The sequence below is a fragment of the Pelophylax lessonae genome, assembly GCF_965119305.1.
Source record: "Pelophylax lessonae genome assembly, chromosome: 9".
Lineage (NCBI taxonomy): Eukaryota > Metazoa > Chordata > Amphibia > Anura > Ranidae > Pelophylax > Pelophylax lessonae.
The window spans coordinates 265064717-265081947 of record NC_138776.1 but is presented as its reverse complement, the minus strand read 5'-3'; the positions used below and the strand labels follow the sequence as shown (position 1 = coordinate 265081947).

The following is a 17231-nucleotide window of genomic DNA, read 5'->3' as shown; positions in this document are numbered from 1 at the left end:
GAACATTTTCGGGATGGTCCCTTCCTGTTCCAACATGACTGCACACCCGTGCCTAAAACACGGTCCATAAAGAGATGGATGAGTGAGTTTGGGGTGGAGGAACTTGACTGGTCCTGACCTCAACCCACCCACTTGACTGGTCCTAACCTTAACCCCTCAATTCTCCACCCCAAACTCGCTCATCCATGTCTTGTTGGACTTTATGGACTTTATAGAAGTATGCTACCGGCAGGATCACAAAAGAATTGTTGACGAGGAGAAACTGAGAATAAGTCCCTCAAGACCTGGTCTTTTTTATGACTTTATCCCACGCTTTATAACTTCAGACATCGTTGTTTCCATAGAAGGATCTTTCATTTCTGGTTGTTTTTTCAGGGATTGGGCTTGGCTCCTTAGTTCCAGTGAAGGGAACTCTTAAGGGCGTCGGGAAACCAAGACATTTTGGACAATTTTATGCTCCCAACTTTGTGGGAAGAGTTTGGGGATGGCTCCTTCCTGTTCTAACATGACTGCGCACCAGTGCACAAAGCAAGGTCCATAAAGACATGGATGAGGAAATTTAGGGTGGAGGAACTTGGCTGACCTGCACAGTGGGGTGAGTGGGTTGAGGTTAGGACCAGTCAAGTTCCTCCACCCCCAAACTCGCTCATCCATGTCTTTATGGACTTTATAGAAGTATGCTACCGGCAGGATCACAAAAAGAATTGTTGATGGCAAGTTGACGAGGAGAAACTGAGAAAAAGTCCCTCAAGACCTGGTCTTTTTTATGACTTTATCCCACGCTTTATAACTTCAGACATCGTTGTTTCCATAGAAGGATCTTTCATTTCTGGTTGTTTTTCAGGGGTTGGCCTTGGCCCCTTAGTTCCAGTGAAGGGACCTCTTAAGGCATCGACAAACCAAGACATTTTGGACAACTTCCTACTCCCAACTTTGTGGGAAGAGTTTGGAGATGAACCAGTGCACAAAGCAAGGTCCATAAAGACATGGATGAGCGAGTTTGGGGTGGAGGAACTTGACTGGTCCTAGCCTTAACCCCCTCAATTCTCCACCCCAAGCTCGCTCATCCATGTCTTTATGGACCTTGCTTTGTGCACTGGTCCAAATCATTTGGTGGAGGGGGGAGTATGGTGTGGGGTTGTTTTTCAGGGGTTGGGCTTGGCCCCCTTAGTTCCAGTGAAGAGAACTCTTAAGGTGTCATCATACCAAGACATGTTGGGCAATTTCGTGCTCCCAACCTTGTGGGAAGAGTTTCGGGATTGTCCCTTCCTGTTCCAACATGACTGCACACCCGTGCCTAAAACACGGTCCATAAAGAGATGGATGAGTGAGTTTGGGGTGGAGGAACTTGACTGGTCCTGACCTCAACCCACCCACTTGACTGGTCCTAACCTTAACCCCTCAATTCTCCACCCCAAACTTGGTCATCCATGTCTTGTTGGACTTTATAGAAGTATGCTACCGGCAGGATCACAAAAGAATTGTTGACGAGGAGAAACTGAGAAAAAGTCCCTCAAGACTTGGCCTTTTTAATGACTTTTTCCCATGATTTACGTCTTCAAACATCGTCGTTTCCATAGAAAAGTGGTCTTCAAACTACGGCCCTCCAACTGTTGCGGGTCTACACATTCCATGAGGCATTGTAAAACTCTGACATTCACAGATATGACTAGGCATGATGGGAATTGTAGTTCCTGAACAACTGGAGGGCCGTAGTTTGAACAACTGGAAGGCCATAGTTTGAACAACTGGAGGGCCGTAGTTTGAACAACTGGAAGGCCATAGTTTGAACAACTGGAGGGCCATAGTTTGAAGACCCCTGCCATAGAAGGATCTTTTTATTTCTGGCTATCTGGAAATGATATACAAACCTTTTCCCACACTTTAAGATTCACACATCATCTTTTCCATGCAAGGTCTCTGATTTCTGGCTAGCTTGGATTGACATACGCAACTTTCTCGCACTTCGGAAAATTAGAACATCGTTGTTCCCATGTAAGGTCTTTCATTTCTAGATTGCTGGCACTGGCAAACCCTTCCCGCACTTTATCAATTCAGACATCTTTGTTTCCATGCAAGATCCTTTTTTCTCTGGTTAGCTGGAACTTATATACAAACCTTTTCCCACACTTTACGATTCACGCATCATCATCTTTTTTTCGTTTTTTTTTTTTTGGGTAGCTGGAATTGACAATCTTTTCCCGCACTGTAGAAATGGGCATATCATTGTTCCCATGTGACCTTATTGATTTCTAGCTAGCTAGCATGGAGGAGCAAACACTTCCCGCACACTAGAAATTCATACATCATCTTTCCCATGCGAGGTCTTTGATTTCTGGCTAGCTGGAACTGACATACACACCTTTCCCGCACTTTAACATTCATACGTCATCTTTCCCATGCAAAGTCTTTGATTTTTGGCTAGCTGGGATTGACATACAAACCATTCCCGCACTTTAGGATTCATACATCATCTTTCCCATGCGAAGTCTTTGATTTCTGGCTAACTGGAACTGACATACACACCTTTCCCGCACTTTAGAAATGAGCACATCAGCGACCATATGGATTTCTGGCTGGCTAGGATGGACAAGCGAACCCTTCCCGCACTTTAGAAATGCATACATCATTGTTTCCAGGCAAGACCTTTTATTTCTAGCTGAGATTGACAAACACACCTTTCCCGCACTTTAGAAATGAACAAATCATTGTTCTCATGTGAGGTTTCTTTTTTTTTTTCTGGCTACCTGGAATTAACAAACCTTTTCCGCACTTTAGAAAATAACACAACATTGTTTCCATGAGACATCTTTGATTTTTTAGCTAGCTAGGATTGACAAGCGAACCCTTCCCGCACCTTAGAAATTCATACATCATTGTTTCCATGGAAGCTCTTTTATTTCTGTCTGGCTGGAATTCATATATAAACATTTCCCGCACTTTAAGATTCATACATCATCTTTCCCGTGTGAGGTCTTTGATTTCTAGCTAGCTGCAAAATGACATGCGCACCTTTCCCGCACTTCAGAAATCAGCACAGCATTGTTCCCATGTGAGATCTTTGATTTCTAGATAGCTGGGATTGACAAACTTTTCCCGCACTTTATAAATTCAGACATCTTTGTTTCCATGCAAGATCCTTTTTTCCTCTGGTTAGCTGGAAATTATATAAAAACCTTTTCCCACACTTTACGATTCATACATCATCTTTCCCATGCAAGGTCTTTGATTTCTGGCTAGCTGGGATTGATATGCACACTTTTCCCGCACTTTTATAAATTAGCACATCATTGTTGCATGTGAGATCTTTGATTTCTAGAGAGCTGGGATTGACAAACTTTTCCCGCACTTTACGATTTATAGATCATCTTTTTTCTGTTTTTTTATATTTCCGGCTAGCTGGAATTGACAAACTTTTCCCGCACTGTAGAAATGAGCACATCATTGTTCCCATGAGACCTTATTGATTTCTAGCTAGCTAGGATGGACAAGCAAACCCTTCCCGCACCTTAGAAATGCACACATCATTGTTTCCAGGCAAGACCCTTTTTTTCTGGCTAGCTGGAAATGATATATAAACATTTCCCGCACTTTTAAAACTCGTACATCACCTTTCCAATGCGAGGTCTCGGCTTCCTCACTAGCTGGGATTGACATACACACCTTTCCCGCACTTTACAAAATCAGCACATCGTTGTTCCCATGCAAGATCTCTGATGTCTGACGAGCTTGGATTGACATGCAACCTTTTCCCGCACCTTGGCAATTAAAACTTTACTGTTCTTTTGTGAGATCTCCGATTTATGCTTGGCAGGATAGACATACAAACTTTTCCCGCACTTATATGCTAGTTTCCCGAATGAGATCTCCGATGCCGGACAAGCTGAGATTTACATACAAAACATTTCCCGCACTCAGGACAGGAATACGGCTTTTCCCCCGTGTGGGATCTCTGATGTACAGCAAGGTCCGATTTCTGTGTGAAACATTTCCCGCACACCGGACAGGAATAAGGCTTCTCCCCAGTGTGCGACCTCTGATGTCTGATAAGATGCGATTTCTGTACAAAGCACTTGCCACACTCGGGACATAAAAACGGCTTTTCCCCCGTGTGGGACCTCTGGTGTACGGCAAGGTCTGACCTATGTGAAAAAAGTTTCCCGCACTCAGAACACGAGTGCGGTTTCTTCCCAGTGTGTGATCTTTGATGAGTGACGAGATGCGATCGATGTACAAAATGTTTCCCGCACTCGAGACACAGATACGGCTTCTCTCCCGTGTGAGTCCTTAGATGAGCTGTAAGGTAGGATTTTTGGACGAAACATTTCCCGCACTCGGAACACGAATACCGTTTCTCGCCGGTGTGATATTTCTGATGAACAGTAAGGGCAGATTTGTGTTTGAAGGTTTTCCCGCACTCGGAACACAAATAGGGCTTCTCGACCGCATGACATCTCTGATGTCTGGCAAGATGTGACTTCTTCAGGAAACCTTTCCCGCACTCGGGACACATGTGGGTCCTCTCCCCCAAGTGAATTTTCTGGTGTCCAAGAAAGACGCTCCTCAGTGAGAAGTTCTTCCCGCACTCGGAGCAGGAATAAGGTTTGTGCCCCGTGTGGACCCTCTGATGTATGGCCAGCTGCGACTTAAACAAGTAGCTCTTCCCGCACGCAGAACAAGAGTGGGGCTTCTCGCCCGTGTGGGACCTCTGGTGTCGGACAAGATGGGACTTCTTGATGTAACTTCTCCCGCACTCGGAGCAAGAAAAGGGTTTCTGTCCCGTGTGAACCCTTTCGTGTTCCTCTAGTTGGGATTTAAACAAAAACCTCTTCCCGCACGCGGTGCAGGAATGGGGCTTGTCCGTCCTGTGGGACCTCTTGTGTGCTTGGAGGCTTGATTTGAAATTAAAACACCTCCCGCACTCGGCACAGGGAAACGTCCTCTTCCCTGGAACTCCGTGATGGGATTTCTTGGGACTCAGAAGTGCGGGATGGTCGACTGAAGTCAAAGCGTTTCCTCCAGGAGAACCTCGAGAGACCTCCTCGTCTTCAGGTTTGTAAGCCAGGGCTGAGGTGGGATGGTCAAACGTGGTCCTCCGGGCGTCGTCTCCGTGTCCTTCAAAATAAATAAAACCATTAATAGATTATGGGATGAGCAGAATGGGTGGATCAAAGAAGAACCCAACCAGGGTCTATCACAGAATACCCGGCTCTGGCACCTGTAGAGGTACCACCAGGCATGCCGGCTTCACAACGAGGGTCTTGACCTGCCTTTGGATCCTGCTCTGGACCTGCCTTTGGTTTCTGCTCTGGACCTGCCTTTGGATCCTGCTCTGGACCTACCTTTGGATCCTTCTCTGGACCTGTCTTTGGTTTCTGCTCTGGACCTGCCTTTGGATCCTGCTCTGGACCTGCCTTTTGGATCCTGCTCTGGACCCGTCTTTGGTTTCTGCTCTGGACCTGCCTTTGGATCCTGCTCTGGACCTACCTTTGGATCCTGCCCTGGACCTGCCTTTGGCTCATGCTCATGACCTGCCTTTGGATCCTGCTCTGGACCTGCCTTTGGATCCTGCTCTGGACCTGCCTTTGGATCCTTCTCTGGACCTGCCTTTGGATCCTGCTCTGGGTCTGCCTTTTGGATCCTGCTCTAGACCTTCTTTTGGATACTGTTCTGGACCTGCTTTTGGATCCTGCTCTGGACCAGCCTTTGGATCCTGCTCTAGACCTGCATTTGGATCCTGCTCTGGACCTGCCTTTGGATCCTGCTCTGGACCTGCCTTTGGATCCTGCTCTGGACCTGTCTTTTGGCTCCTGCTCTTGACCTGCCTTTGGATCCTGCTCTAGACCTGCCTTTGGATCCTGCTCTAGACCTGCCTTTGGCTCCTGCTCTGGACCTGCCTTTTGGATCCTGCTCTGGACCTGCCTTTGGCTCCTGCTCTGGACCTGCCTTTTGGATCCTGCTCTGGACCTGCCTTTGGATCCTGCTCTGGACCTTACTTTGGATCCTGCTCTGGACCTGCCTTTGGCTCCTGCTCTGGACCTGACTTTGGATCCTGCTCTGGACCTGACTTTGGATCCTGCTCTGGACCTGCCTTCTGATCCTGCTCTAGACCTGCCTTTGGATCCTGTTCTGGACCTGCCTTTGGATCCTGCTCTGGACCTGCCTTTGGATCCTGCTCTGGACCTGCCTTTGGATCCTGCTCTGGACCTGCCTTTGGATCCTGCTTTAGAACTGCCTTTTGATCCTGCTCTGGACCTGCCGTTGGATCCTGCTCTGGACCTGCCTTTTGATCCTGCTCTGGACCTGCCTTTGGATCCTTCTCTGGACCTGCCTTTGGATCCTGCTCTGGACCTGCCTTTGGATCCTGTTCTGGACCTGCCTTTTGGATCCTGCTCTGGACCTGCCTTTGGATCCTGCTCTGGACCTGCCTTTGGATCCTGCTCTGGACCTGCCTTTGGATCCTGTTCTGGACCTGCCTTTGGATCCTGCTCTGGACCTGCCTTTGGATCCTGCTTTAGAACTGCCTTTTGATCCTGCTCTGGACCTGCCTTTGGATCCTGCTCTGGACCTGCCTTTGGATCCTGCTCTGGACCTGCCTTTGAATCCTGCTCTGGACCTGCCTTTTGGATCCTGCTCTGGACCTGCCTTTGGATCCTGCTCTGGACCTGCCTTTGGATCCTGCTCTGGACCTGCCTTTGGATCCTGCTCTGGACCTGCCTTTGGATCCTGCTCTGGACCTGCCTTTTGATCCTACTCTGGACCTGCTCTGGACTCGCCTTTGGCTCCTGCTTTGAACTTGCATTAGTACCCTGTTCTGGACCTGCCTTTCAATCCAGCTCTGGACCTAAACCAAAGTCCCCTTCTTTACTTCGGCTTCGACTCTGATCCTGCTCTGGAATTGGTACTGTGCTGTCTGGTTGCTCCTGACCTTGACCTGCTCTGTGAATTTGCTGCTGCCTCTGAATTGGTCCCACACTGCCCTTCCATTGGCTGCCTTTGTTTGCTGTAAGTTCCAGAACTTCTATGAGTATTCCTGCTGACTGCCGTCCTGGGGTCATCAGTGGACTCTGCTGTCTTGAACCCACTACCAAGCCAAAGTTCTCCTTAACGTTGCTTGGTGCTTTCTATGGTTCCGTTGCCTCCTCGCCTACTTTTCTGCCTGCCTGGAGTCATCAGTGGACTCTGCTGTCTTGAACCCACTAGCAATTCGAAGTTCTCCTTAATGTTGGCTGGTACCTCCTATGGTTCCGTTGCCTCCTCACCTGACACTTTTACCTGCCTGGGGTTATCAATGAACCACTACCAAGCCAAAGTTCTCCTCAACTTTTTACAGGTGCTTCCTATGGTTTCGTTGCCTCCTCGCCTACACTTCTGCCTGCCTGGGGTCATCAGTGGTCTGCTGTCTTCAACCCACTACCAAGCCAGAGTTGGCTGGTACTTCCGATGGTTCTGTTGCCTCCTCGCCTACTCTTCTATCTGCCTGGGATCATTCGTTAACTCTGCCGTCTTGAACCCACTGCCAAGCCAGAGTTCTCCTTAACCTTTTGCTGGTGCTTCCTATGGTTTCGTTGCCTCCTTGCCTACACTTCCGCCTGACTGCGGTCATCAGTGGACTCTGCTGTCTTGAACCCACTACCAAGCTAAAGTTCTCAATGTTGGCTGGTGCTTCCTATAGTTCTGTTGCCTCCTCGCCTACACTTTTGCCTGCCTGGGATCATTAGTTAACTCTGACGTCTTGAACCCACTACCAAGCCAAAGTTCTCATTAACTAGGGTCATCAGTGGACTCTATAAATGAAGTAGGAGACCGTACAAGCCATTATGTGTATATGGATGTTGGGGGCCACAATTCAACAATGGGAACAGGAGGCCATATCGTCCATAAATGAAGTAGGATATGGGGGCCATGCAAGAAATTATAGATGTGTGGATGTTGAGGGCCACGATTTTACACTGGGAACAGGAGGCCATACAGTCCATAAATGAAGTAGGACATGGAGGCCATACAAGCCATTATGGCTATGTGGATGCTGAGGACCTTGATACAACACTGAAAACGGGAGGCCATAATGTCCATAGATGAAGTAGGAGATGGAGACCATAGAAGGCATTATGGGTATATGGATGCTGAGGACCATGAACAGGAGGACAAACTGTCTATAAATGAAGTAGGAGATGGAGGTCGTACAAGCCATTATGGGTTTATGGAAGTTGAGGGTCACAATTCTACAATGGGAACAGGAGGCCATATTGTCCATAAATGAAGTAGGATATGGGGGCCATGCAAGAAATCATAGATTTGTGGATGTTGAGGGCCACGGTTTTACACTGGGAACAGGAGGCCATACTTTGCATAAATGAAGTAGGACATGGAGGCCATACAAGCCATTATGGCTATGTGGATGCTGAGGACCTTGATACAACACTGAAAACGGGAGGTCATAATGTCCATAGATGAAGTAGGAGATGAAGACCATAGAAAGAATTATGGGTATAAGGATGCTGAGGACCACGATTCAACACTGAGAATGGGAGGACAAACTGTCTATAAATGAAGTAGGAGATGGAGGCCGTACAAGCCATTATGGGTTTATGGAAGTTGAGGGTCACAATTCAACAATGGGAACAAGAGGCCATATTGTCCATAAATGAAGCAGGATATGGGGGCCAGGCAAGAAATTATAGATGTGTGGATGTCCAGGGCCACGATTTCACACTGGGAACAGGAGGCCATACTGTCCATAAATGTAGTAGGAGATGGAGACCATACAAGCCACTATGGGTATGTGGATGCTGAGGACCTTGATACAACACTGAAAACGGGAGGCCATAATGTCCATAGATGAAGTAGGAGATGGAGACCATACAAGCCACTATGGGTATGTGGATGCTGAGGACCTTGATACAACACTGAAAACGGGAGGCCATAATGTCCATAAATGAAGTAGGAGATGGAGACCATAGAAAGAATTATGGGTTATGGGTTGGCTGGTCCTTCCAATGGTTCCGTTGCCTTCTTGCCTACACTTCTGCCTTCCTGGGGTCATCAGTGGACTCCACTGCCTAGAACCAACTACCCAGCCAAAATCTGCACATTCTGCTGGTTCAGCTTTACGAATTCAAAGACCTGCAGGGAACACCTCCAGACACACGTGTTCCTCTTGTACCTCTGCTCTTACTGTCTCATTTCAGAGGCACTTAGACTGGAGGAACAAGGTTACCCTCGTAGTTTCGGTATCCTATCAGTGCTCGTCAAGGATCTCGTGCCCAAACCCCTAGGTGTATCGACCTACTCTCAGGGTCTTCTGGAGTTCCCTCCTGAGTTCACAAACTCTCATCAGAAAGTTAGAGAACTAATGGGAATTCTCTTTTTGGTGCAGATAAAGATGAGGTGACATTCCCCACCTTCATTGCCGTTCATAACTGCACCATCAAGCGGAGATGGAAGCACTATACTTTCTTATTTTGCCAACGATGCAATAATGAATAAGCGTTTGGAACGGAAACTTCACCTGTAGGTTGGAAGCCCATTGGCTATTTAGGAGATGAATGAATGGAGACGTGAATTGCTATGGAAATGCTGGTTCTTCTGATTACCGACAGTGACATACGAGTTGCGCCCCCCCCCCCATGCAATATTTCATTATTATGCCTTCTCCGACAAAACCCAATCTTGGTTGAACTAGATGGACTTGTGTCTTTTTCCCACCCATTTAACCTCTTCGCACAAGACCCTAGCCCACTCACTTGGGTTTGCCATGGCTGTAACCTTCACTGTCATTGAACAAATGAGGAGAAAAGGTTTAATTTGTCATTTAAAAGGGATTCTGGTACCGCATTCATATAACTGAATACATTGTTTCTATGTGTTTATCAGATGATGGGGGATCTAGGTGGAGCCTCCGTACTGCTCTCTCCTTTACAATAAAGTCTCCTCTTACCCGGTGATGTGAGGGGCGGCTGATTCTCCATCATGACGTCCTTGTAGAGATCCTTGTGTCCTTCTAGATTGTCCATGTCCTGGACCACACCATCCTCCTCATCTTCCTCTTTGATCTCTTCTTTGACAATAATCTTACAAAAATTCATGTATTCACTCTGAAGAGATCAGGAAAATAACATGAGCTTATACCATGTAAATAATATACAAATCATAATGTAACCGTGTCTTATGGTTAGGAAGGTTTCTACCTGATGATGGTGAGGGATGGTGTGATCTTCCTGTGTGGAATCCCGGGAATACAGAGGACAGGGACATCTCTCTGGTGGGTTCCCATTACTGGATCCATCTGTAGGAAACACACACACTGACTGAATACATTGTTTCTATGTGTTTATCAGATGATGGGGGATCTAGGTGGAGCCTCCGTACTGCTCTCTCCTTTACAATAAAGTCTCCTCTTACCCGGTGATGTGAGGGGCGGCTGATTCTCCATCATGACGTCCTTGTAGAGATCCTTGTGTCCTTCTAAATACTCCCACTCCTCCATGGAGAAATAGACAGTGACATCCTGACACCTTATAGGAACCTGACACACACAATGATACAGTCACCATCCAGACACATCCCTTGTCTGTTACTGGATAATGTCCCAGAATTCCCAGCACCGCTCACCTCTCCTGTCAGCAGCTCCATCATCTTCCTGGTGACTTCTAGGACCTTTTGAATGTTGTGTCTCTCAAACTTCATGGAGTTTGGTGGAGGCACTATGGTGGTCACCTGGTTGGCAAATTTCACAGGAGGAAAACTCAAAATAATAGGCAACTCACAGAATCCTCCTCACCTCTCCGGTCAGGTCTGTGTTTTATTAGTAGAGATAAGAGTGATGTCATGTGACCTCCCAGAATCCTCCTCACCTCTCTGGTCAGGTCTATGTTTTTATTAATAGAGATAAGAGTGATGTCATGTGACCTCCCAGAATCCTCCTCACCTCTCCGGTCAGGTTTGTTTTATTAATAGAGATAAGAGTGATGTCATGTGACCTCCCAGAATCCTCCTCACCTCTCCGGTCAGGTCTGTGTTTTATTATTAGAGATAGGTGATGTCATGTGACCTCCCAGAATCCTCCTCACCTCTCCGGTCAGGTCTGTGTTTTATAAATAAAAAAAAAAAAAATGACCCCCAGATTTGAGAAGCCCCCACTTTGTGGACAACTACCAAACCCAAGCCATCAACCTCTTCCATGATTTTATCAATAGAGATAAGAGTGATGTCATGTGACCTCCCAGAATCCTCCTCACCTCTCCGGTCAGCAGGTAGATGATCTCCAGGGTGAGGTTTAGTACTCTCTCAGCCATGTGGCTCCAGTCATCATCCATCCTCTTCGATCTGATTATGTGATCTATACAGGACTCTCCTCTCTGTAGATGGGTAATGAAGTGGGAATTATCTGGATCGGATTGAAATTAAAATTGTCTTCCAAAATTCACACAAGGCACATGGTGGACATTGTGTGGTGGTGTTAGGAGAGTGGACAGTATTGGGTCCGTTACATGAATTGAGACCACTTATTGGTAATTAGTAAAGGATGAACACATCTGGGTTAGCTTCATCATACATAGGTACACACGTGCCGAGAACGTAGATAACATAGGTACACACGTGCCAAGAACGTAGGTAACATAGGTACACACGTGCCGAGAACGTAGGTAACATAGGTACACACGTGCCGAGAACGTAGGTAACATAGGTACACACGTGCCGAGAACGTAGGTAACATAGGTACACACGTGCCGAGAACATAGGTAACATGGGTACACACGTGCCGAGAACGTAGGTAACATAGGTACACACATGCCGAGAACGTAGGTAACATAGGTACACACGTGCCGAGAACATAGGTAACATAGGTTCACACGTGCCGAGAACATAGGTAACATAGGTTCACACGTGGCGAGAACGTAGGTAACATAGGTACACACGTGCCGAGAACGTAGGTAACATAGGTACACACGTGCCGAGAACGTAGGTAACATAGGTACACACGTGCCGAGAACGTAGGTAACATAGGTACACACGTGCCGAGAACGTAGGTAACATAGGTACACACGTGCCGAGAACGTAGGTAACATAGGTACGCACGTGCCGAGAACGTAGGTAACATAGGCACACACGTCCTGAAAAACCCTTTTTGAAGTCAATGGGAGCTGAGTAAGTCTTGGCTGTTTTCTAGCCTAATGAGCAAGGTATGGTGAAACAAATGGCATGGAGGGTTGAGCACTGCCCCAAACCAAAACCTTCTTTAAAAAACTGTTTGGCTGAATGGGCCGAGATTTTCGTAATGCATAAAGTGAATGCCTAAAAATGCAAAACTCCATTAAATAACATGTCTAAGGGATGTCCTGACGTACAAGTCCACATATTTACTATTACTCATTGAGTAGTGGGATCTGTTGAAGATAAAAGACATCACAGTGACCATGGAGGATGAGGACGGAACATGACGGGAGGGGTTACTGGGTGTAAATAGAAAATAATATCTTATTACCTCCTCAGTTGCCAGTTCCAGCAATGTCTCCTCTCTACTTCCACCCCATTCGCCTCTGACTCGGAACTTCCTATTTATACCTGAAATCATTTCCTGTCTTCAAAAGAGACTTCCTGTCCGTAGATACCATCGAGACTTTCCATCAGCACCTGGTGGAGCCCAGAGGAACTGTAACCGTAGCAATTTTCCACAATATGGTTATAGTTGGATTTTGTGTTTTAATAAATATTCTCATTGACTAATAAAATGAAAAAAAAAAAAAAAAATCAATGTGGACCATAAAATTATTCCACCAACAAGGTGTATACATGAGCAAAGACCTAAAGTGAAGGTCTAAACCTAAAATTTTATAATTAATATACACTGCCTGGCCAAAAAAAAAGGTCGCCACCTGGAATTAACTAAGCAACTAACTGTCAGGGATCCACTGCCATGCGCAGGCGCACTAGCGCCGAAAACCGGCGAATGCCTATGCGCATGCGCGTACAAAGAGGCGCCTTGAATAGCTAGAGGCTAGCTTAGAATAGCTTGAGGCTACCTTAGAATAGCTTGAGGCTACCTCTTGCAATAGCTCGAGGCTACCTTGCAATACTTCAAGGCTACCTTGCAATAGTCAGAGGCTACCTAGGAATAGTCAGAGGCTACCTTAGAATAGTTTGAGGCTACTAAATTGGTGCCAAAATGGCCTATTTAAACACAGCAGTCACTCCAGGTAATTGCTGTGTTATCTTCAGCTCTTCCTTGTGATCCTGTGTACCTGTTGTTCCTGATTGTTTGACCCGACTTCCTCTTGACCTTGTTACTTGCTGCCCGCCCTGACCTTTTGCTCGTCTGACTACTCTTTTGGTTATCCCTTGTCTGCTTCTCCGCTTCTGGACTGGAACCTGCACTCTGCCTGGCTGGGTGATCCTGGGGACCGCGACCTGGTGCTAGCTTGCAGCGCAGTCCATCCCCACCACTAGGGGCTCTGGTGAAAACCAGCTAACACTTAGACTCCGCACCTCAGGTGAACCTGTGTCCTTATCAGAGTACTTACCTTAGTGTCCATCCGGCATCCAGCTCTGCTACCGCGGCCTCTCGTCAGGTGAGAGTTCTCTATATTAGTCAGGCTCCACCTACCATCCTGACACTACTAAACTAAGCATGCAGTAACTCTCCTATTGGAGAGTTACTGCAGGTGCCCAAAGAACGAGGTCAGCTGACTACCTGAATATACCGAATGACCAGGTTATTCCATCAATTGATTTTTTCATCCCTGATGGCACGGGAATATTCCAGGATGACAATGCCAAGATTAATTGGGCTCAAATTGTGAAAGAGTGGTTGAGGGAGCATTTTCACACATGGATTGGCCACCACAGAGTCCAGAACTTAACCCCATCAATAATCTGTGGGATGTACTGGAGAAGGCTTTGCGCAGTGGTCCGACTCTCCCATCATCAATACAAGATCTTGGTGAAAAATGAATGCAACGCTGGATGGAAATAAATCTTGTGACATTGCAGAAGCTTATCGAAACATTGCCGTAATCAAAGCTAAAGGCCATCCAACGTGCGTGTGTGACCTTTTTCTTTGGTGACGACTTTTTTTTTTTGGCCAGGCAGTGTATATCAGGAGCAGGTTTGTTTTGTTCAAACATTTTTTTTTTTGGCGGTATTGGAGGTTTACATTTATTGCCGTTTGCTTCTTGACACGTTTGGCCCATTCCTTTTCTCTTTCTATGGTGACCATCAATGAGAAATCCACTTAACTGGATTGCTCAGGAAGGATCTAATGCAGGGATCCTCAATCTACGGCCCTCCAGTTGTTGCGTAACTACACTTCCCATGAAGCATTGTAAAACTCTGAAATTCACAGACATGACTAGGCATGGTGGGAATTGTAGTTCCTGAACAACTGGAGGGCCATAGTTTGAAGACCCCTGATCTAATGCCTCAACCCCCAGGTGGATCGACCTACTCTCAGGGTCTTCTGGAGGTCCCTACCGAGTTCACAATCTCTCATCAGAAAGTTAGGGAAATAATGGGAATTCTCTTTTAGTAAGGAAAGTGGTGCAGATAAAGATGAGGTGACATTCCCCATCTTCATTGCCATTCATAACTGCACCATCAGGAGGAGATGGATGTACTACATACTTGCCAACTGTCCCGTTTTTGCCGGGACAGTCCCGGCAAATAAGAGCCTGTCCCGCGTAATTTACATTGTCCCGGCAATGTACTTATTTACACTTTGCACTTTATTTATATTTCCATATTCCATTTTTTCTATGGTCACACCTGAGCACATTTGACAATTTAGAATCGCAGGGAATTGTGATGAGAATTTTAAACTTTAGGCAAAAGTAGTGCAGCCGAATTGGAGAATTATTCCAACTCTGCTAATTTGGCCTCAAGTTTAAAATTCCCTTTTCAATTTCCTGTAATTCTCTCTTTATTGAGTAGACCCTATCATCTGATGATAAGTAGGCGGAGATTAATTATGTGGAGTGGGCGGAGCTTCAGGGAAGTGGGTGTGGTAAGTAATTGATAGCTATGCTGCAAAGTCTACCTGGAATTTTTTTTCAAATGTTGGCAACTACGGTACTATACTTTCTTATTTTCCAATGATGCAATAATAAATAGACGTTGGGAACGGAAACTTCACCTATAAGTTGAAAGCCCATTGGCTGTTTAGGAGATGAATGGATGGAGACGTGAATTGCTCTGATTATCCACAGTGACATACGAGTTTCCCCCCCATGCAATATTTCATTATTATGCCTTCTCCGACAAAACCCAATCTTGGTTGAACTAGATGGACTTGTGTCTTTTTGTCCACCTATTTAACCTCTTCGCACAAGACCCTAGCCCACTCACTTGGGTTTGCCATGGCCATAACCTTCACTTCCATTGCACAAATGAGGAGAAAAACATATCTACCTGTGTAGAGGAAGACAGATTGTCTCTTCCTACTGACTCCCAGAATCTGTTTGGAGATTATGGAGGCTTTTTTGACACTCAAAAGCCCCGTACACACGATAAGAAATTCGGAAGGGAAATTTCTTCCGACGACCGATCTGCCGATTTACGGATTGTTAGTATGGTGCTTTCGACAGCTGACTCCGACTTTTCGGCTGACAAAATCCTGATGTGCAGGCTATAAAATTTTTGTTGTCCGTAATACAACGTCCGATTTTCGTCTCATTAGTACAGATTTCGACGGAAAAAAAATCTTAAGTGCAAGACTAGGCATGCTCAGAAAGAACACATAGAAAGCAATCCAACACATGACCTCACTTCTGAAGTAGAATTCTGTCGTATGGGAAAATTTGTATGAAAAAAACCTCTTCACTTTCCACATCAGACAAGCATGCCACGAAAAAACGGACGAAAGATCGTTCGATAATCTGATCGTGTGTACGGGGCTTTAGAGCCAGTACAACTTTAATTCCCTAAATTAAAGGGTTTAAGTTGATTGCAGTGTGCCTCTAGAATTTTGGTTCATGGCTTCTTATGCTTCTAATAAAACTGTCAAAGAGAAATCCACCGAAGTGGATGAGAAGTTCCAGAACTTGATAGAAGCTCCATGATCAAAGCCCTTTAAATCTCACATAGATTTCAAATCCATGCCCTGCTCCTCATTGCCTTACCCATTATGGCAACCCTAATGCTGATGAGGCCCACAATGAAATGGAGTTGAACATGGCTGGAGTATACCAATACTGAGATCCTTTTATTGTAGCTATCGTAGTTTTATTATCTTATTTTTTATTAAACAGTAGTATCATCATGACAGAAGTAGACAATACATATACAAAGAGATTGATTTCATTGCATTAAACCAGGTTGTCTCAGCTGTTCCAAAGGAAATGCTCATACTGGCACTGATCCGTAAATAAAGTCTGGGAATCAGGTGGCCGTGGTCCTGAAAGGTCCGGGAGGTCAGAACTAAAAAGCAGATTGGAGACCCATTAAAAGGCCCCAGTTTTCCTCCAGGGAAAGAGAGGTGAGAAGCTGGAGAGCCCTTAAAGTGTAGTTTGTATATAAATGTAGTTATCTCCTCAATTGAGATGAAGGATGAAAAGAAGAAATTACTAACATCTGATGAGGTTGTAGTGGCCTAAACAGGTGGAACCAGGAACCTTCGGTGAATGCCGGTGGAGAAAAGGTCCATGCGGGGTGAAATAGGGGTCGTCATATTTGTCTAACTCAATGACTCCGACGAACCTTAGACACACCACACTGGGCGCCTCTGCCATTGGTTTCACCAAAATAATTTTTATCTCCTCTCACCCTACCAGTACAATTCCCATCTGAGAACCCACAGAGGATGCAGGATTGGGACCCCTGCAGCATTGAGAGTGGCCGATTTCACTCCTTATGGAGACGGGACCTTTTCTAAACCTGCTATTTACCTTCTCCCACCCTCCTGTCAATAAATGTGTAACTTTTTAATCAAATTTCATCTAAGTCTACCTATGCTTGGTACATGCTAATCAAGTGGCCTTCCTTAGTAGGCCACCGACAAAACAGGAGGTTTAACAATGAGAGTCCTTCAACTTTTCATGTGGGAAGTTGGGGATGTGGGTAGAGAAAATATATTGTGGTGATCTAGGGTGTGAGGTGTGAGTGCAGAGGGGAAGTATTAAAGAGTTGGAAATGGTGGGAAAGGGATGGCAAGAAGGGTATGGAAAGCGGGAAATGCAGGTACGGTATATGGGGGAAAAATAGAAAAAGGATGGAAGGTTGAGTGGAAGATGAGGTCT

At 45.9% G+C, this 17231-nt stretch overlaps 2 protein-coding genes across 2 annotated transcripts in view; one reads left to right on the top strand and one right to left on the bottom strand.

The window, feature by feature from the left end:
• LOC309562750 (uncharacterized protein) overlaps positions 1-17231 on the top strand; it is a 253710-nt gene that overhangs the window by 166400 nt on the left and 70079 nt on the right. The window lies entirely within an intron of this gene.
• The window catches only part of LOC309564443 (uncharacterized protein), a 46098-nt gene continuing 32291 nt past the window's right edge, over positions 3425-17231 (bottom strand). Inside the window, 1 exon segment of the mRNA XM_082269073.1 lies at positions 3425-5115. Coding sequence (XP_082125199.1) covers positions 3848-5115 — 1268 coding nt within the window. The 3' untranslated portion in view covers positions 3425-3847.